This window comes from Artemia sp. Qi Xiang Cuo, chromosome 3 (assembly GCF_049724085.1).
Source record: "Artemia sp. Qi Xiang Cuo chromosome 3, ASM4972408v1, whole genome shotgun sequence".
Classification (NCBI taxonomy): domain Eukaryota; kingdom Metazoa; phylum Arthropoda; class Branchiopoda; order Anostraca; family Artemiidae; genus Artemia; species Artemia sp. Qi Xiang Cuo.
Genome location: NC_142796.1, coordinates 22,192,556 through 22,214,779, shown reverse-complemented (window position 1 = coordinate 22,214,779; position 22,224 = coordinate 22,192,556). Strand labels below are relative to the sequence as shown.

At 47.2% G+C, this 22,224-nt stretch overlaps 2 protein-coding genes across 2 annotated transcripts; both read right to left on the bottom strand.

Moving 5' to 3' along the window:
• Positions 1–5,240: 5,240 nt before the first annotated feature.
• Positions 5,241–6,536, bottom strand: Gart (trifunctional purine biosynthetic protein adenosine-3 Gart). Its single transcript, XM_089085975.1, is given in 1 exon segment — positions 5,241–6,536. A coding segment is annotated over 1 exon segment (1,296 nt).
• A 74-nt stretch (positions 6,537–6,610) lies between these two features.
• Positions 6,611–8,215, bottom strand: LOC148953867 (uncharacterized). Its single transcript, XM_089085974.1, has 2 exons — positions 7,477–8,215; positions 6,611–7,215 (listed from the first exon to the last, which is right to left on the bottom strand). The coding sequence occupies exons 1-2, from the start codon at positions 8,213–8,215 to the stop codon at positions 6,611–6,613; spliced, it is 1,344 nt and encodes a 447-aa protein (XP_088942100.1).
• Positions 8,216–22,224: the final 14,009 nt, after the last annotated feature.

The window sequence follows — 22,224 nt, the reverse complement described above, 5'->3', positions numbered from 1 at the left end:
GTTGAGTATTGTCAATAAATTCGTGAGATTCCGGTGACGGCAAGAAGTGCTCTTCGATAGCCTCTTCCTCAAGAATAAAGTTATCACACTCCTCATCAGCTAACAGGGCTTTGTTAAAAGATTCTAGTGGCTCCAGCGCTGGTTCAGAACAAACAGGCATTTCTGAATTCTCTGGCATTGGTAGCGGGCAATTTTTCTTCATGGTCTGTATCCTTGCAATGACCTGATTATAAAAGCAGTTTTACCTACCTGTTGTTATCAACGCTGCGGTAAATAGCGCAGTGAGTTGACCGACTTTCCTTGATAACGGATTTGAAAATGTAATTTTACCGAATGGGTGCCACTGCTTCCCATGGTGGCGATCTTTTGTCCCGATTTGATCAGCTGTTGCTCGCAAACTAACAGCCTATCGTTATGAGCATCGGCCGTTAACCAGTCCTTGCTGTGTTTAATGATTAATAGATGACCATAGCCCTGTAAGGCATTTCTGGCATAGACAACACGACCGGCAGCACTGCTATAGATGGTTTGCCCCTGTGACCCAGCAATATCGATACCGCGATTGCCACCATCAGCGTTACTGAATGCTTCAATGACCTTCCCTTGTGTCGGCCAACGCCATTGCGGCATGGGGGGGCCAGACGGTTGCTTAAGGGGGGTGTTACGGTGGAGGATGCCCCTTGTTCTTTAGAGTGATGGTTAGCCGTCGGTGCAACATTTCGGGTTGCTATAGAGGATGAAGGTTTAACCGGTACGGTAACTGGGCGTGGTAGCTTCTGCGGCTGATTCTGCGTTACATCGACCTCTTTAGGAAGGTTAATAATCTGTCCAGGATAAAGATAATAGGGGGGCCTAAGCCGGTTGCTGTCCGCCAAGTGCGCGACCGAGCAGCGGTGATGTTGGGCAATCAGCCAAAGAGTATCGCCTGGCTGCAGCCGATACTGACCATCGTTTAGCAAATCCTTAGCAGGTAAGCCGAATGTGGCCAGTAATGTCACTACTTCAGCTGGGGGGCTGCTCGGCTGTCTACTACAGCTGACGAGCAACATCCCCACGACTAAAGAGCATACTTGGGTTTGCCTCCACTGAGTGGAGCTTTTTCGGTTGTTTGTCAATAGGTTACCAGTCATCCCTTGGCTATCTATTGCCTGAGTATTAGGGTAAAAAATACTTACACCTATATAATAGCTGGTTACTTAGGTAAGTGAAAAGTAGGTTTGATGTTTATTTTTAGTAATCTGTTGACTAGAGTATCTACTCAATCTTTCTTTAGAATAGCGTACTTGTTCTGTTACCTTTGCCCTTTATAGGGCACCGAATACGCTGATGAGTTTTTTTCGTTTCTTTATTAGTCAACCAGTTCAAGGTCTACTTTGGCTGTCATTTATACTTAAACGGCATTATTTAAACTAAAGTGCCGGCAATCAAAGGAACGAATCGGACAGGGGCAATCAGCTCATGGTGAAAGCCACTGGCCTTTTGGGTCAAGCGTACCAGCTGTTGCTGGGACTCGCCCACGGGGATGACCAAACGACCACCAATAGTCAATTGATCACATAAGGGTGGCGGGATGTGAGGTGCGGCGGCAGTGACCAGGATGGCATCAAAAGGCGCTTGCGCAGGCCATCCTTGATAGCCATCGCTATAGCAGGCGGTGATATTGAATAATCCTAGCCGCTTAAAACGCTGTTTGGCTTGCCACAATAAGAAATTAATACGTTCAATGGTATAAATATCGGCGGCTAATAAGGATAACACCGCCGCTTGATAACTGCTGCCGGTGCCGACCTCGAGTACTTTTGCTTGTGGGGTTAATTGCAGTAATTCAGTCATGCGGGCGACAATATAGGGTTGGGAGATAGTTTGCTGCGAGCCAATTGGCAATGCCCGATTTTCATACGCTTGCTCAGTCAACGCCTCATCAACAAAGTATTGACGAGGAATACGCAGCATCGCTGATAACACCTGCTGATCGGCAATGCCTTGCTGGCGTAACTCTTCGATTAATCGTTGCTGTCGTTGCTCACTATTCATTGTGTAGCCATCAAGCTATCATCCACAGCTTTCTATAAAACCATCATTTAATGATCTCACTCTTGGCTAACTTTGATGTTATCACAGCTTATCAACTGCAGTGTGAACCTTTTTTCAAAGGGAGCCATCCCGCAAGCCTGTAAAAATTAGATACTGATTGACAGGGAACAGCGCCCAGTTATCATTCAAACTACTACGTAAAGTATAGAGTCTTTTATGAAAAAAAATCGGCGGATTAACCAGTGGAGGTGATGTAGCAGGCATGAATGCCGCTTTTCGCGCTGTGGTTCGTACGGCGCCACAGACTGTATTAAATGCTATTAAGCAATTGCCAGATACTTCAACATCCCATCAACGGCTCTTGATCATGGAAGTGATGGACTACGGTGGCGGTGAATTTATACAGTTGCCTGTAAACCTTTTGATCAGTAAGCGTTGGTTGTAGCCATCCGAGCGGTGATTCAACGCGGGAAAAAACATGCTATCGTGGCGATTACCGAAAATATTTGTGATCCCCACCGGTTAGCGAACACTATTGAACAGCAAAGGTACCTTTTAAACAGGAGCGGTTAACGTTGGCGAAGCGAAGAAGCTCTTTTAACCGAGAAATCCCTCAATGAATTTTGTATACCCTGATCGTTATCGGAGAGCACTGTTCCGCCAACCGGTTGATAGAGCACCGGTTTGGTTTATGCGGCAAGTAGGACGCTATTTGCCGGAGTATCGTGCCTTACGCGCTCAGGCAGGAGACTTTATGTCCCTCTGCCGCAAAGCCGATTTAGCCTGTGAAGTTGCCTTACAACCACTGCGCCGTTTTGCTCTCGATGCGGCTATTCCATTTTCAGATATCTTGACCATTCCCGATGCCAGGGGGTTAGGGCTGCAATTTATTCCCGGTGATGGGCCACGCTTTGAACGCCCACTAGGTCGATTATATGAGATTCAGCAGTTAGCCATTCCTGATCCAGAAGTGGAATTGGGCTATGTGATGGAAGCCGTGGTGCGATTACGCCGTGCTTCGCAAGACTCTGTGCCTTTAATTGGCTTTTCTGGTAGCCCCTGGACCTTAGCGGCTTATATGTTGGAGGGTAAAGCGAGTCGGACCTTTCCGCAGATACAGCAGCTGTTAGAGCAGCAGCCGGCGACCTTGCACTGTCTGCTGGGGAAACTGGCTGAGAGTATCCGATTATATCTTGATGTGCAAATTCAGGCGGGCGCCCAGGCTATCATGCTGTTTGACAACTGGGGTGGATTGTTGAACCACCACAGCTATCCTAAATTCTCCTTAGCCTATCTGCAGCAGATTGTTGAGGGACACATTCAGCTGCCGGGACAACCAGCGATTCCAGTGACCCTGTTTACCAAGGGAGGTGGTGCCCGGTTAGAGCAGCAAGCTTTAATCGGTTGCCAAGCTTTGGCGATTGATGAGCAAGTGAATCTGGCAGAAGCGCGGCGGCGTGTTGGCGATCGGGTCACCCTACAAGGCAATTTAGACATCGCTTTGCTCTATGCTCCACGTGAGACGCTCCAGCAAGCGCCCCGACGACTGGTGGCTGAATTTGGCCCTGGTTCAGGGCATATTGTGAATCTCAGCCATGGAATTCCACCTGATGTACTCCCAGAACAGGTTCAGGCAGTCATTGAAGCAGTGCAAGCAGGGGGGATGACGGCAACCTGCCCTCCGGACAGCTGCTGATGAGTCCTATAGAAGTTCAAGCATTATAGCAGTGGCAACGGCAACAGGTGGCCCGCATTGTATTACAAGATGAGTTTGCCGATCCTGCTTGGATCGGGGGGGGGCTGATGTAGGATTTGAACAACAGGGGAGAATAACACGCGTAGCGATAGTGATCTTTAGCTATCCTTCCTGGCAGCTTGTCGAGTGTCAAATTGCTCGTGTGCCCACTAGCATGCCCTATATCCCTGGCCTGTTGGCCTTTCGTGAGTATCCTGCTTTATTGGCAGCTTGGCAACAGATTAGCCATCGACCGCAGTTGTTATTCATCGATGGTCAGGGCATTGCCCACCCGCGTCGCCTGGGAATTGCTAGTCATTTTGGCCTATTAACGGAGGTTGCCACTATTGGTGTTGCCAAGCAGCTCTTGTGTGGTTACTCAGAAACGCTAGGGGAGTCACAGAATAGTGTAACTGCCCTCTGGGATGGCCAACAGCAGCTGGGATGGTGCTGGCGTAGTAAAGGGCGTTGCCGACCCCTGTTTATCTCTCCCGGACATCGAATTAGCTTAGGGAGCGCCCTGTTATGGTCATAACGCAGTACGCAAGGTTACCGCTTACCAGAACCTATCCGCTGGGCTGATGCGCTAGCATCCCGTCATTTATCAAATCAAATGGCTAGGGTCTGTAGTCATTGCAAATTAATTAGTTGAAGAATAATAGCCAACACTTATTATTGCGGTTATGAGCCTGCCATGCCACTGGCTGCTCCGTAACCAGTGGAGTCGAAGCTAAAGACGAACAGGCTGGGAATAGGAATTAATGATAAGTTAGATCTTCGATTATCGCTATCAGGATCACTACTCGCTACGAACAATTAAAATTAAATTACCTAAGCACGATCGCTGTGGTGTGTCGTTGATGGTTGCCTATATAAAATGCCAACAGCACCTAGTTTGATTCAGTAAACTTGAAAAAATCTGCAATTTCTTCAGTTAATTGTTGACAGATGATTTACAGTACTAGTTAATTTGTTCTACAGTTAGCAAGGTAGTATTAAGGCTGTTAAAAGGAAGTGCAGAGCGATGAGCTAAACAGTGGCTCTGTTTATTGTAAAACCGAGTAACCGGAAAAATCTAAGGACAAGCTATGAATAAGACGCAACTGATTAGTGAAGTAGTGGATAAAGCAGCATTAACCAAAACTCAGGCCAAAACAGCGCTAGAGACGGTTTTGGCTGCAATCACTGAGTCGTTGCAACAGGGCACTTCGGTGCAGTTAGTATATTTCGGAACCTTTAAAACCAGCTATCGTAAGGCACGTACCGGACGTAACCCAAGAACGGGTAAAGCAATGGAGTTGTCAGCCGTGACGGTGCCGTCGTTTGTCGCCGGTAAGGGATTGAAAGAAGCGGTTAATAGCTGAATTTGCGCCTACAGCGTTCTAACGCGAGTGCTCTAGCGGAGGGGTACAAGTTCTCTAATCCTCTGTTCTGAGTGCTATGATAGCGCCCGGTGACCTATATCACGGCGTTAATAGAGACCGGGCCAATCAATCCGTTGGACAAGTTGATAGGCACTGTTCTGAGCTTGAATTAGGTTCTCCCCGAGAGCAGTTGCACAAAGCAAGCGTCCGCCCTGTGTCACTACCTGGTTATCGGCTAAACGGGTACCGCAAAGGAACAGTTGTCGGTTTCTATCGGAAGTAGCCAGCTCATCAGGCGTGGGTAACCCGTTGATAATCACTCCTGATTCACAAGGCCCTGGGTAGCCAGCACTGGCTAATACCACAACCAGCGCTGGTCGTGGATCCCAGGCGATCGTCTGTTGCCGCAGTTGGCAGTTAACTGTCGATAAGCAGAGTGCTACAAGGTCGCTTTCCAAGCGTAGCATCAGGGGTTGGGTCCCTGTATCACCCAGTCGACAGTTAAATTCAATCACTTTGGGGCTACCATCAGGGAGAATCATCAGCCCCGCATAGATAAAACCAGTATAGGGTTTTCCCTCTTGTGCCATACCCCGTACAGTGGGCCAAATGATGCTATCTAGGATCTGTTGCTGTAACCGTTCAGTGACCATCGGCGCTGGCGAGTAAGCTCCCATGCCTCCGGTATTAGCCCCCTGAACTCCCTCACCAATTGCTTTATGATCTTGGCTGGTAGCCAATGGCAACAGCTGTTCGCCATTGACTAGCACCATAAAACTGAGCTCGTCACCATTCAGGAACTCCTCAATAAGGATACGGTGTCCAGCCTTACCAAAGGCAGCCCCTGAAAGCATAGCGGTGACAGTGGATTCTGCTTCAGCCGGGGTGGTGGCCAGGGTGACCCCTTTACCAGCCGCCAAACCATCAACCTTAATGACCGAGGGATGCCGTCGTGCTGAACAACGGCGTAAATAGTCGACAGCAGTGGGTATATCAGTAAACTCTTGATAGTCAGCAGTAGGAATAGCATGACGTTTCAGGAAGACTTTCATGAAAGCTTTAGAGCCTTCCAACTTCGCGGCCGCCTGAGTTGGGCCAACGATCGCTAAGTTAGCGGTCCAAAAGGCATCAACAATCCCTAAAACCAGCGGTTTTTCTGGACCCACCAGGGTGAGATCGATCGCCTGCTGTTGTGCAAAGGCTAACAGTGCTGGGATATTGGTAGCACTGATCGGCAGATTTTCAATCAAGGGTCCAGTCGGTCGTCTACGCGCTTCTAGCGCTGTGCCGGCATTACCCGGGGCAACATAGAGATGACTCACTAAGGGGGATTGCGCGGCTTTTCAGGTTAACGCATGCTCACGACCACCCTCCCCAATAATCAATAACTTTAATAACTTCATACTCACTGCATCCCAATAGTTTTGATTTAGGTTACCCGGTAACTGGTAGTCGCTTTTTTGCCTACGGTGTGTGGTTAATGGCGAAAATGGCGCATACCGGTAAAAATCATCGTGATTGCCTGCTGATCAGCCGCTTGAATCACCTCCGCATCACGCCGTGAGCCACCCGGTTGAATGATACAGGTAATACCAGCAGTTGCCGCGGCATCCACACTATCGCGGAAGGGAAGAAAAGCATCAGCAGCTAGTACCGCTCCTGATAGCGAAAAACCGGCTCGCTTTGCCTTATGAATGGCCAAATGAGTGGCATCAATACGACTCATCTGCCCAGCACCAACCCCCAGTGTCGCTTGCTGCCTCACAGTGACAATCGCATTTGATTTAACACCTTTCACCACCTGCCAAGCAAAGCGAGCATCTTCCCACTCAGCGGCTGAGGGTTGACGCTGACTAACCACCTGAGGTTTTATCGACTGCCAACTGCCCTGATCGCTGGCTTGTACTAACAGCCCGCCAGAGATTCGGCGATATTCCACAAATGGTCGATGAGTTAGCGATAAGCAGTCACACAGCAATAATCGAATATTGGGTTTGTCGGCGAACTGTTTGAGAGCTTCTGCGGTAAATTCTGGAGCGATAATCACCTCAACAAACTGTTTCAACATGGCATTGGTGGTCTCTGCCGTGATAGGTCAATTAACTGCGATAATGCCACCAAAAGCGGCGGCAGGGTCACATTGAAAAGCACGCTGGTAAGCCGCTAGTAGGGATTTACCCACTGCAACCCCAGAGGGATTAGTATGCTTAACAATTGCGCAAGCGGGTTGCTCAAAGGGTAGGATACAGGTAAAAGCGCTATCATTATCTAACCAATTATTGTAAGAGAGCGGCTTGCCTTGCTGTTATTGCGCTTGGGCCACCCCTGCCAAGTCAGTTTCACTCGCTTGGTAAAGCGCCGCCACCTGGTGAGGGTTTTCACCATAGCGTAAAGACTGTGGTTGTTGAAAAGGCAACACAAGGGTTTCAGGAAACAGTTGGGTCAGTATTTGCTGCCGGCTACTCTCGGCCTTCTCAGCATCGGCATGATGGAGTAGATAGTCAGCAATCAGCTGATCATAATCGGCAATAGTTGCTAAGGCTTTGACCGCTAGGTTAAAACGCTGCTGGGGTGTCAACGTTCCTTGTTGCTGTTGTAGCCAGCTGATCAGCTGGGGATAATCTTGCGGATCGACCACCACCGCCACTGCCGAATAATTTTTAGCGGCCGCTCGTACCAGGGTCGGGCCACCGATATCAATCTGCTCAATCGCCTGTTGCAAGGTATGCTGCGGATTGCTGATAGTTTTGGCAAAAGGGTAGAAGTTAGCCACCACCAAATCGATGGGTAAAATTGCCTGTTCTGCCATCACTACGCTATCTTGCTCATGGCGACCGAGAATGGCGCCGTGAATTTTCGGATGTAGTGTCCTAACACGCCCGTCCATCATTTTGGGATAGCCGGTGTAGTCAGCGATTTCAGTCACCGAGTAGCCAGCCGTCCGTAAAATTTCGGTGGTTCCTCCGGTAGAGAGCAGCTCAATCCCTTTTTGCCGGAGAACAAAAGCGAGATTCAACACGCCTTGCTTATCGTAGAGGGTGATCAACGCTCGCTGAATTTGGGGATTACTAGATTCTGTCATGGGTTATCTAATAGTAATAGTATGGGTTTAATGGCTAATGGTAGTCTGCAGTGACAGTTAATGCAGTGACAACCCCTTTTTCTCCAGCTGATGGGTAATTAGCTGCTGTTGTAATAGAGTTAGCAAGTTACTTACCACATAGTAAAGCACGAGCCCTGCGGCAAACCACAGGAAAAACAGGGTAAAAATTGCTGGCATAATCATCATCACCTTCTGCTGCATCGGATCAGTCACCGGGGAGGGGGATAGCTTTTGAATCATTAACATGCTTAGTCCCATCAATAATGGCAGCAAGTAAAAGGGATCAGGGGTGGAGAGATCCTGAATCCATAAGACAAATGGCGCGTGCCGCAACTCAACAGAACCCACTAGCATCCAATAGAGCGCCAGAAAGATTGGCATATGAACAAATAGGGGCAAACAGCCGCCCAAGGGATTGACTTTCTCCCGTCGATAGAGTGCCATGATCTCCTGACTAAGCCGTTGCCGATCATCGCCACAGCGCTCACGGATACTCTGTATTTTAGGTTGTAACAACCGCAGTTTAGCCATTGAGGTGTATTGCGCTTTGGTCAGGGGATATAACAGCAGCCTTACCAACAGGGTAATACCGATAATCGCCAGCCCCCAATTGCTAACAAAGCGCTGTAAAAACTTCAGAAGTTTAAATAGCGGTTGTGAGATAAACCATAGCCAGCCATAATCTACCGTTAGATCGAGATGTTTGGCAACGGCAGCCATGCTCTCTTGCAACTCAGAACCTAACCAGAGTTTAGCTGGCAGCTGCCGTTGCTCTCCGGGGGATAGCGTCATCAGCTCACCGGTAAAGCCAATGACTGCCTGCTGTGTTTGACTAAGATATTTGGTATAGAATTGATAGGGATGATTGGTTTCAGGGATCCAGGCGGAGACAAAGTAATGTTGCAGCATTGCCATCCAACCTTGCTGAGTCGTCAGGGCCAGATTACTCTTTTTTAACTCACTAAAATTATATTTTTGATAGCGCTTATCAGTGGTTGAATAGGCCATTCCTCGATAGGTTTGCAAAGCAAAATGACCCTTCTCCCGCTCTTTGGGGAGGGCAATACTCTGCTTTAGCTGTCTGAAGAGCTGAATTTGGATAGGTTGTTTGCTGTGATTGGCAAACTCTTGCGGAACAAAATTTTGCGGAGCTCTATATCCTGGGCATTGCGGTAGCACAATGACACCTGTCGCACTTGTTGCTGCTCTGCCAGTTGATAGTGCTGCTCTGCTAACTGATAGAGTGGGCGACCCGCTGGTTGACTATCATGACCGTGTGGACCGATTAGACCGCTCTGGACCTGATAAATAAAGTCAGGTGACTGCTCTAACAGTGGCAGCGGGCGTGGATCATGTAGCTTGCGGGGATAGGCCAGCAATTGGGCTTCTATGATATCCCCCCCTTGCGGTTTAACCTTTAGTGCTAACACATCGCTGCGGAGGGTGATTGGCGGCGATACTGCTAGCGCATACTGGGTAAGCGGTGTAGTTACCGAGGTTGAGGTCGGTAGCTCTGCTGTAGTCTGCTGCGCCGTCACTGGGGTTGGTGGGGGCAGATTAGGGGCCTGATCCTGTTGCCACTGTTGGAAGAGTAAGAATGAGACAACGATTAGCGCCATCAACAGTAGGTTACGTTGAGAATCCATTAGTTAGTAACTCGAAGAGTGGTTATCACAGTCAAACAGCAGGGGATCCACGCCACCAGCGTTAAAAGGGTGGCATTTTAACAGACGTTGGATAATTAGCCAGCCTCCCAGCAACAGGCCATAGCGCCGTAAGGCAGCTAAAGCATAGTCAGAACAGCTGGGATGGAAGCGACAGTGCTGCCCTAACCAGGGACGTATCAGTGATTGATTGCCTTCGATCAAGGCGATTAATCCACGACGCATAGTGGCTTCTTAGCCCGGGCTATCGACAGAGCCGGCGCCATAGTTTATCGATTAAGGCAATTAACGCGGCATTATCCAGGGAATCAATTCCTTTTTTACCAATGGCTACGAAGTCCATGGCGGGTAATTGATGTTGTTGCAGGCGAAAAACTTCCCGCAATAAACGCTTACAACGATTGCGGGCCGCCGCTCGTTTGACCTGCGTTTTGGCAATTACTAGCCCCAAGCGCGGGTAGCCTAATCGGTTAGAGCGGGCTAATAGCGTCAATCGTGGTGAAACAGCAGGCGCAGCCTGTTGGAAAACATAGGCGTAATCCGCCTGGGTTAGCAGTCGCCGCTGCTTGGTAAAACGCCAACGCACGAGGCAGTTCAAGACGCCAGTGGTGTTATACAGCTAGGCAAACACGTCCTTTAGCACGTCGGCGTTCTAATACTTGGCGGCCATTTTTCGTTGCCATCCGCGCGCGAAAGCCATGGGTACGAGCCCGTTTGAGAACGGAGCGTTGGTAAGTGCGTTTCATAATCAAACATCCTAATAGCAACAATCGGCAATAACGGTGCTCATTCTAATCGTTTCTCAGTAGTAAAGTAAAGTTATCCGTGGCTTAAGTTGGCTGTGTAGTGTGCACTTCAAAACCTTCTTGAGCATGCTGCTGACTGTTATAGTGCATCCATCAGTATCCGAGTAAATTCTAGCGGTGCGCAGCACTTGAACAAAAGTGTTCATCTGCCGCAGCAGCTGGAAAGCGCTCCATTGGTTTCCCATCGATACCGTTTTTATTCACCTTATTATTTATAATAATGACAGATAACCTTCTCCAGCACCGTCCTAACTACTCCTTATTTTGATTCTGCACTTACAGTACAACTCAGCAGAAGCTTGCAGGCATCATAGCCACAGGATAAGCCAACAGGGAACTCATTGAATTTTATCAGGTTGCGGCAACTCTCTGGTATATTCCACTTATTGTAACTGTTAACAAATGTCACAAGATATCGCTGAATTTTTATTTTTACAGCTAACTTTTAGCGTCATTACCTAATTCTGCTAGGGGGTATTAGCATCAATAATAATTTATTATAAGGTTGTTTAATACTTTTAATGAAATAATCTAGTTTTAAATATAAAATATAGGAAATAAATTGATAAATAGGTTATTGATCACGTTCGCTACTATTATATAGTATTCAAGCATGTCTAGCCTCTTGAGGGAAAGTATGTTTAAATCGCGCCTCAATGATTGAACGATTAGATAAGGGACAGTAACCGTGGAAATAAGTTAACTGCAACCACAGTCCGAACAACGTATGCAGCGCTGTATTGACGCTTTTCAACAAAATATTGCTAAAATTCGTAGCGGGCGAGCCCATCCCAGTTTACTGGAGGGCATTGCGGTCGTCTACTATGGCAGTCATTCGCCACTGCGACAATTGGCCAATATTGTTGCCGAAGATAGTTGAACCTTGGCACTGACGCTGTATGATCGCAATCTCGTTACTGCCGTCGAGCGGGCTATTTTAACCAGTGATTTAGGAGTGAATCCGCTAGTAGTGGGTAGCGTGATTCGCATTCCCTTGCCACCGCTAACCGAGGAGCGGCGTAAGGTGTTGATTAAACAGGTACGTGCTGAGGCTGAGCAGAGCCGTGTAATGCTCCGTAACATTCGCCGGGAGGCCAATGAACTTTTAAAAACCGCCTTGAAAGAAAAGCAATTAAGCGAGGATCAAGAGCATCAGCAGCAACAAACTATTCAAAAATTGACTGATAGAATGGTTGAAAAAATTGAGACGCTGTTGCAAGCCAAGGAGCAGGAGCTACTGAAGATCTAATTCTCTACACATATAAAATAAGCTATTTAATCTTTGTGATTAGATTTTTTCACCAGTTGACTAAGCGGCATGGCAGTTTAAATTGAGGTTGTGTGTGCTCTCCGAGATAAGGTCTCTCTGGCAACAACCATACCAGGCGTTACAAGCACTGGTTGATTTCCTCAGTAGTCGGGAAACACTGAGGCAGTTGTTGATGTCTGATTAGCGTCTTTTTTGGAGTGGTTCTCTCAGTGAGTAGTCACAGTCTGTTACTGGGTTGCTCTCAGCACTGGTAGTGCCTATTTTGGCTCTCTACCTACGGCAGTGAACGTTTTGACGCGACCGATACCGGTACAATCTATCAAGTCGCCCTGAATCTTGAGGTCACCCTCTTGACCTTATTGACTGATCCTCAACGGCCAGCATGATTTAACCAGCTGCAGTGCCAGTTACCAGTGGCAATTGCCGCGGCTGTCAAGGAGGGGGTTGTTATCTGTTAAGATATAGATTACGCTATTGATGATGATTCAACAGCTGGTTATTTTAGGATCAACGGGTTCCGTCGGCCAAAGTACTTTGGCTGTTGTCGCGGAAAATCCGCAGCACTTCGATATCTTGGCCTTAGTGGCTGGTTCACAGCACACACAGCTGTTGCAGCAGTGTGTGGCTCACCGTCCCCGTTATGCTGCCTTAGCAGATCCCCAAGCAGCACAACAGTTACAGCAGCAGCTGCGACAACAACAGTTATCCACTGAAGTAGTGGTCGGTGAAGTGGCAATTTGTCAATTGGCTTCGCTGCCCGAGGCAGATCAGGTAGTGGCTGCCATTGTCGGCGCGGCGGGCCTATTGCCAACCTTAGCGGCAATTCAGGCGGGTAAACGGGTACTACTGGCTAATAAAGAGAGCTTAGTCACCAGTGGTGCCCTCTTAATGGCGGCGGCACAGCAGAGCAACGCGCGATCATTCCCATCGACAGTGAGCATAACGCCATCTTTCAATGTTTGCCTCCCTCCCTGCAACAGACTTTAGGGGGGGGCTACTTACGACAACAAGGTATTCAGCAACTCATATTAACGGCTTCTGGCGGACCATTACGCCATTTAACGGCTGCCGAACTCGTCCAGGTGACACCAGAACAGGCCTGTGCTCATCCTAATTGGTCGATGGGGCAAAAGATCTCGGTTGATTCTGCCACAATGATGAACAAGGGATTGGAGTATATTGAGGCCCGTTGGCTGTTCAATGCTGATAGCCAGCAATTAGCTATTGTACTGCACCCGCAATCACTAATTCATTCACTGGTTCGTTTTAATGACGGTAGTCTATTGGCGCAGTGTGGTCAGCCAGATATGCAAATCCCTATTGCCCAGGCACTGGCCTATCCTCAACCGATATCTAGTGGCGCCCAGCCGTTAGATCTCCTACAACTTCCTCCACTGACCTTTGAACCTATCGATGAAGTTCGTTATCCCTGTTTACCATTAGCGATGGCCGCTTGCGCCTCTGGTCAGGCGGCTACCACGCTATTGAATGCGGCCAATGAGGTGGCGGTGGGCGCTTTTCTACAGCACCGTTTGCCATTTACTGCCATCGCTGAACCTAATCAGCAGGTGTTGGCTGCCTATCAGCCGGCTGAGCCACAGAGTATCGCCGAGGTGCTACAGATCGATCAGCAAACTTGCGCTATGGCCCAGCAGCAATTATCGCGTTATCAATTAGCTTGAAAGGTTTTTTCCCACCAATTCTGATGTTATGATCAGTGCTTTTGAAGGGAAAAGTGACGCTGTCAGCCTGCTAGAATGGCTTTTTATGCACAGATGGAATTGCTTATCACGGGTTCAGTTGTCAGATAATCGCTGCTAAATGAGTAGTCTATCACTGAGCTGAGAGGGATTAGCCAGAGATACTGTTAGCGGTGTGAAGGGTGCTGGTTTCAGCCAGTAGACAGTGCTGGCTACTCTTCTATAATCTGAAAACGATCTGGTGTAGCATCATTGATTGAATACTAAAGAGGTTATCTGGGGTTACAGTGACCCTCTGTTTTGCACTGTCATCGAAGCCTCAAATCCCATTGGAAGCTTGAGGTTATGGAACAAAGTGCTAGGAACTTTAATGAGGCCTATGGTGAGTTTACAACAGCATTTAGCTTCGGCGGTGACTCCGGCAGTAACTCTGGGTAGGTCCGAGCAGTATCAAGACGTTTTACCCTGTCAGTTTGCTACCAATAACCGATTGCCGCGTCATGTGGCCATTATTATGGATGGCAACGGCCGTTGGGCTATGCGACGGGGAAAGTCCAGCATGGTTGGCCATCGTGCTGGTATTAAAGCGGTCTACCGGGCGATTCGTTTTGTGATAAAGCAGCAGCTGCCGGCTTTAACCCTGTATGCTTTTAGCCAGGATAATTGGCGACGACCTGTTCAAGAGGTTGATGCCCTGCTGAAGCTATTTTTTCAGGTCTTAGAGAGGCATTTAGTTTACTTAAATCGCTATCATATCCGCTTGCAAGTAATTGGTGATCGCCAAGCCTTTAGCTCTGATCTACAAGTGCAGATCCAGCGTGCTGAGGACGCAACCGCGGATAAACAAGGATTACGCTTGAATATTGCTGCTAATTATAGCGGCCATTGGGATATCACCCAGGCAGTGTGCCAGATTGCACAACAGGTTCGACAGGGCGGCATCACTCCGGAGCAAATTGATGCAAGCTTGATCGCTGACGATCTTTGTCTCCATGAGCTGCCGACGGTTGATTTGGTGATCCGCACCAGTGGCGAGTATCGGATTAGTAACTTTTTATTGTGGCAAAAAGCCTATGCTGAGCTCTATTTTACCGAGTGTTTGTGGCCTGATTTTGATGACAAAACCTTTCAGCTAGCCCTAGAAGCCTTTGCAAAGCGTGAGCGACGCTTTGGGCGAGTCTATGGCGGGGCACCTCAGCAGGAGAAATAAGTGCTATTGCAACGGATTATGAGTAGTATAGTCGCTATACCTTTGTTAGTGCTCACGTTGTATCAACTACCAGCGTCCGGCTTTTTACTGTTAGTCACGGCCATTGGTCTATTAGCGGCCTGGGAATGGACTAGACTAGCAGGAGTGGTAGCTGTCAAGTTTCGAGCGGCGTGGGTTGTCCTATTTGCCCTATTATTAGGGGGAATCCTGTTAAGTGGAGAGCTTTCCCCCATTCCGAACCATCATCCTCTGCTAAGGGTGATTTTACGCTTGGGCTTAGTTTGGTGGTTACTCGCTCTTAGTTTGATCTTGGCCTATCCGCGAAAACTTACTGGATGGATGGAGGCTAAAGGATGGCGCTTGCTGTTTGGAATCGCTGTCTTAATCCCCTTTTGGGCGGGATTGCTGGTATTACGCTTGGCTGCTTTGGACCGTCATGAGGGCGCTGGTTGGCTGCTCTATGGGTTACTGTTGGTTTGGAGCGTTGACATGGGCGGCTATGTGTTCGGCAGTTGTTGGGGGCGGTACCGGTTGTTGCCACAGGTCTCCCCCGGAAAAACCTGGGAAGGGTTAACCGGGGGGCTAATGTTAGCACTGATGACCGCTTATGGCTGGTGGCATTATGGGTTATTAATTAATTGACCACCTCAGTTACTGTGGATGGCAACTGCTCTAGTGGTTGCCTTGAGTGCAGTGGTAGGTGATCTCACAGAGAGCATGTTGAAGCGCATGGCTGGGCTAAAAGATAGCGGTGATTTAATTCCTGGCCATGGGGGAATTTTAGATAGGGTCGATAGTTTAACTGCTGTTATGCCAATTCTTGCCTGGCTACGACTTGGGCTGTTTCAATAAGTGATAATCAGTTAAGGATCCGTCATTGATGAGTACCTTCATGGGGAATATAGTGGCCTTTTTGGCAGCCTTAGTGCCGTTAGTGTTTATTCATGAGCTAGGCCACTTTTTAGCCGCACGCTGGTGCGGAGTAAAAGTGGAGCGTTTTTCAATTGGTCTTGGACCACTGCTTTGGCGGTATGTGGATCGCCAGGGGACCGAGTATGCGCTAGCGGCTATTCCTTTAGGCGGTTATGTGAAAATACTGGATGAACAACAGCAGTCGGTTGCTGAAGCGGAGCGAGCGCAGGCCTTCAATTATCGTCCATTGAGGCAGCGAACACTGATTGTTGCTGCTGGTCCTTTGGCCAATTTTCTCTTAGCCTTTTTAGCATATAGTTGGATTTTTTGGCAAGGGTTTCCGATACTTCCTCCGGTGGTTGGTACCGTCCTGCCAAAATCGATAGCAGCCATTGCTGGGGTAACTCCCGGTATGCAAATCATGGCGGTTAACGGTCATTCAACCGCTGATTGGAATGCTGTCCAACAAGCATTAGCCACCCAGTCGGGCAATGCCCTAATTAGGGTTAGCATAAAGTTAGCTTCGCAGGCAGGGAGTGAGCATAAACAGCTGCAATTACCGAAGCCGCCCATGGGTTTTTCGCAGCAGAAGGCTCTAGAAATTTTAGGGATTATCCCGCAATATCCGACTATTTTGCCGGTGATTACCAACGTGGAAGCGCAATCGGCGGCAGCAGAAGCAGGGTTACAAGTCGGGGATCGGCTGTTACGGATTGCTGAACAACCGATTGAGCATTGGCAACAGGTAGTTCGGCAAATTCAGAGTCATCCTCAGCAAACTCTGGCCCTAGAGGTTGCACGGGCAGGTCAAGTGATTTTACTATCGATTACGCTGCAGGAGAAACGGTTAGCGAATGGGCAACGAATCAGTTATGTCGGGTTGGCACCTCAAGAACTGCCGATCCCCCAAACAGCTTGGCAACAGCAGCAATATTTGCTATTGGCTGCGATGCGACGGGCGGCACAAACAACTTGGGAAATGACACGAGCCATCATAGTCTCTATCAGCCAGTTGTTGTCGGGTAACCCCAGCCTAAAGCAGTCAAGTGGGCCGTTGGCGATTGCTAAAGGGGCTAGTCAAGCAGCTGCTTTTGGGGTATCGACATTTCTACTGTTTATTGCCTTAATCTCGATCAACTTAGGAGTTGTCAATCTGTTGCCACTCCCGGTACTGGACGGCGGTCACCTTTTATTTCTGCTAGTTGAGGCTATTCGAGGGAAACCGGTATCTGAGGCTATCCAAGCAGTGAGTTATCGGTTTGGGCTATGGCTAATTATCCTACTAATGGGGGTTGCGCTGTTTAATGATCTTCTGAGCAGCTAAACCACAGTTATTGATTGAATCTAAGAGCGTTATAGAATAATGACCTTTAAAAAGTTAGTGTTGGATTCGCTATAATTCGGCAGCCTGACCCCGGTTAGCGCGGATGACTTTATTGTGCAAGAGATCCAGTTTCAGGGACTACAGCACGTGACTGAAGGGGCAGCGCTCCTGAGTCTGCCGATTTCGATCGGGGATAAAGTGACGGCTAAAACCGTTAGTACTGCAATACATGCGCTTTTTGCCAGCAGCAATTACGAAGCGATACAGATAGCTAGAGAGGGCAATCAACTACTAGTGATGGTGACAGAACGGCCTACTATTGTTAGCATCAATTTTAGTGGCAATAAAACGGTCCCTAAAGAGCAGCTGAAAAAGCATTTAGAGTACCTGGCCGTCCGTGTCGGTGAGTCGCTTGATAGGAATGAGCTAGCTGATCTAGAGCGTGCATTCGAGGAATTTTACTACATGAAGGGTAAATTTAGTGCCAAGGTCAAAGCGGAAGTGACTGAGCTGCCTCGCAACCGCGTTGAACTGAAACTAATCTTTACCGAGGGTGTTGCCGCGCAAGTTCAACAAATTAATATCATTGGTAATCACCATTTTTAAAAGGAGGAGTTGCTAGAGGATTTTGTAGTTCGCGACCAATTACCTTGGTGGAATATTATTGGTAAACGATCCTATCAAAAGCAGCAATTAATGGGTGACTTAGAGATTTTACGTAATTTCTACCTGGATCGAGGTTATGTGCATTTGAAATTGAATCTACGCAGGTTAATTTAACCCCTAATAAGGAATCTATCTATGTCACTGTTAATATCAAAGAGGGAGAACCGTATACCTTATTAGGTGTTTCACTATTAGGGAATTTAGTAGGACATGAGGCTGAATTACAGCAGTTAATCAAAATTAAACCCAATAGTCGCTATAATCATTCCAAAGTTACCGAATTAGAAGGACAAATTAAAACGCTACTTGGGCGTTATGGTTATGCTTATCCAACGGTGGGAATCCACCCAGAAATTGATGATCAGGAAAAAACTATTCAATTGAATCTCCATATCGACACCGGATGTCGTTCCATGGTTCGGCGCATCTACTTCAAAGGTAATACTGTCACTCGGGACGAAGTGTTACGCCGAGAATTGCGGCAGATGGAGGGAACATGGTTAAACAGCGACCAGATTGAGTTAGGTAAAATTCGTCTGAATCAACTCGGCTATTTTGAAAGTGTTGAAGTGGCATTAACACGTGTTCCCCAACAGATGGACCAAGTTGATCTCTGTTATATTATTAAAGAGAGGAATACGGGAAGTATTCGCTTGGGGGGAAGCTATGGATCCCAGAGTGGTTTAGGGTTTAATGCGTCTTTTGAACAGGATAATGTATTAGGTACCGGTAAATCCATAACATTCCAAGCAGACAAAAATAAATCAAATGGTTCATTATTATTAGGCTTAACGGACCCCTATTTTACTATCGACAATGTCAGTTTAGGGGGTTCTATTTATTATAATAACTTTGAAGAAAATAAATTAAAATCAGGTGATTCTAAAAACCATACATAAAAAAAAGAAGATTCAATTTCTTATCTAAAAAAAGTCTCTGGGATAAATGGCAGACTAGGAATCCCTATTAATGAAAATAGTGCCCTAGCATTTGGTATCGCTTATGAAAATACTGAATTAAATAAAGTCAAGCGACAATTTGGCCATGATGAATATCTTACTTCCTTAGGGCAACCTAGTAGTAATCATGACGTAATTAGCTTTAGGGTAAAAGATTATCCAGTAACCTTGAATTGGGTTTTCAATAGTTATAATCGCGGGTATCTGCCTACTTTAGGGACCAAGGTTGGCCTAGAAAGTCAATAGGTGCAACCAGGGTGTAATAATGCTTTCTATAAACTAAATATTACCGCCAACCACTATTGGCCGCTGGATCAGAAGCAGCAGTGGGTTTTACAAACGCGAGTTAACGCAGGTCATGCCAATGGATTAAACAACAAACCGCTGCCTTTTTATGAACGTTTCTCTTACGATTTTGGGATGTTACGTGGTTTTTCTAACTCCAGTTTGGGCCCTCGGGCAATCTATATAGATTCCAACAACCAGTATAGTTTGTCTAATGATGATGGTGCTGGCGGAAATGCCTTAGTAGCTGCCAGTGCCTCGTATATTTTCCCAACCCCATTCCTGAAGGACAAATATCGCCAGGCAGTACGCACGACTTGGTTTGTTGATGTCGGGACGCTGTGGGATACTCAGTGGAATGTAAATAATTTGCTCAATAAGCAGTGGGTTAGTAATATCGCTCCTGATGCGTTCCGTCACTACGGTGAAGCTAAACGACTACGGCTGTCTACCGGGGTATCCCTGCAGATATTCACACCGCTTGGACCCCTAGCATTCAGTTATGGATTTCCTATTAAAAAGTATGCAGAAGACGAAAAAGAACCTTTTCAATTTACTATTGGTGCCGAGTTTTAACAGGAGGCTTTCGCCTGTTTTATCACGCCCATGTCCGCTAACTAGGAGGAGTTTTGAAAAACAAATTATCAGTCATCGGTATTGCTTGCTTGTTGGCATGGGTAACACCGCAATCAGTAGCCGCTGCAGCTAATAACATAGCGTTGATTGATCCGTGACAAATTATTACACAGTTGCCTCAGCAACAAGAGTTTCTCCGTCAGTTAGAGTCTGAATTGAACAGCCGTGCGTCAGAGTTGCAGTTGATTGAGCGGCGTATCATTGAAAAGCAGAAAAATTTAGACCGTGATGCTGCCATCATGAAGTCTAGCGAACGGAATGCTCTTGAAAAGGAGATTGTCAGTTTAGGGGAGCAGCGGGCTAGCAAAGCGCAGTAGTATGAGCAAGAATTGCAGCAACGTCAGCAGGATGCCCATGAAAAGTTAATGGGGCAAATTCAGCAAGCAACGCAGCAATTGGCTAAGCAGCGGGGATATGAGCTGGTGTTGGATGCTAGGGTGGTGATTTACCCAGGGAAGGCTAAAAATATTACTCAAGAGGTTATTGGAATCCTTAAGAAATGAGCAATACCTACACCTTGAATGAATTAGCTGAGCAGTGTGGAGCAGCTGTTATCGGGGATGGCAATGTCGCCATTAAAGCAGTGGCCTCGCTTCGTTCAGCTAGAGCAGGTGATATCAGCTTTCTAGCAGAACGGTGCTATCGAAGCCAGTTGGCTGAATGTCAGGCTAGCGCCGTGATATTAACTGAGGCTGATCGAAATCATTGGGGTGGCAATGCCTTAGTGACTAACAATCCTTATTTGTGTTATGCCCGCGTTGCCCAATGTTTAGAGACCACCCCGCAGCCAACACCCACCATTTCAGCAACCGCAGTAATTGTGCCAGGTGTTAAATTAGGAAATGTTATTGCTATCGGCGATTATGTTGTTATTGAATCAGGAGCGCAAATTGGTGATGGAACAATTATTGGCGCCCACTCGACGATTGGTCAACGGGTGAAGATTGGTCGTCGATGCCGTTTGTGGCCACATGTGACGCTATACCATGGCGTCACCATGGGTGACGATTGCCGTATTCATTCTGGGACGGTTATTGGCAGCGATGGTTTTGGTTTTGCTAATGATCGGGGTCAGTGGGTTAGAATTCCGCAATTAGGCGGAGTTATCATTGGCAGCCGAGTAGATATCGGCGCTTGTACCACGATTGACCGCGGAACATTAAAGGATACCCAACTGGCGGATGGGGTAATTATCGACAACCACTGTCTTATTGCCCATAATGTAGCGATTGGAGCACACTCAGCAGTGGCAGGCGGTGTGATTATTGCTTGGTGAGTTAAAATTGGACAGTATTGTCGGATCGGTGGTGCTAGCGCGTTAAACAACGCTATAGAGATTTGCGATCAGGCTGCCGTGACAGGTATGGCGATAATCATGCGTTCGATAACAAAAAAGGGGACCTATTCATCAGGGATCCCAGCGTAGCTCAATGCTGCTTGGCAAAAATCAACTGCTCAGTTGTTAAAAATTGACCAACTCTACCATCGTGTAAAGGCACTAGAGCAGATGATCCAATAGTATCAACTTCGAACGCTCTATCAATAACGATCAGCTGATCATATCTGTTGTTGCTGATGGCAACCTTTTTGGTTTTTTCAATACAGGAAGCGTATTTTGTCTACTCCAGATATCGTACTCAACATTCAAGAAATTATTGAATTGTCACCTCATCGCTACCCCTTTTTGTTGGTTGATCGGGTTCTCTATTTTGAGAAAGGAAAGCAGCTTAGAGCTGTTAAGAATGTTACCTTTAATGAGCCATTTTTCCAAGGTCATTTCCCGGAGAATCCAGTATTCCCTGGAGTGCTAATTTTAGAAGCTATGGTGCAGGTAACGGGAGTATTAGCTTTTAAAAGTGCCAGTTCATTACAGATTGGGGAACTTTATTATTTTGAGGCCATTGACCATGCACGCTTTAAACGACCGGTTATCCCTGGTGACCAAATGATTTTAGAAGTTGAATTTCTAAAAGAGCGGCGTGGGATAGCGTGGTTCAAGGGATTAGCCACGGTCGGAAATGATATCGTCTGTGAAGCAGAAATGATATGTGCTAGACGGGAGAGTTAACCACGTGATCCATCCAACTGCTTTTGTGCATCCCAGCAGCATTGTTGAATCAGGTGCCGTAATTGATGAACGGGTGGTGATCGGCCCGTTTTGTTGTATTGGAGCCACTGTTACAATTTGTACAGGAACTGTTTTACAGTCGCATTTTGTTATCAATGGGATAACAACCATTGGTTGCGATAACCAAATTTTTCAATTTGCTTCTATTGGCGAATGTAATCAAGATTTAAAATATCGAGGGGAAGTAGCCCAGGTCATCATTAGTGACCGTAATCGTATCCGCGAACATGTTACGATTCATCGAGGAACTCTGTAAGGCAGGCAGATAACCACCATTGGTGATGATAATTTATTGATGGTGAATACTCATGTTGCCCACGACTGTATTATTGGTAATCACTGTGTATTGGCCAATAACGTCACATTGGGGGGGCATGTAGAGGTGGATGACTATGCAATTATTGGCGGCATGTCAGTGATTCATCAGT

What these genes read in the sequence shown, in the direction of transcription:
- LOC148953867 (XM_089085974.1), bottom strand. Translation starts at nt 8,215, where the DNA reads ATGACAGAATCTAGTAATCCCCAAATTCAGCGAGCGTTGATCACCCTC. An exon ending in GGCGGCGCTTTACCAAGCGA is followed by an intron (nt 7,216 to 7,476) that starts GTGAAACTGACT and finishes CTATCACGGCAG; the next exon opens with AGACCACCAATGCCATGTTG.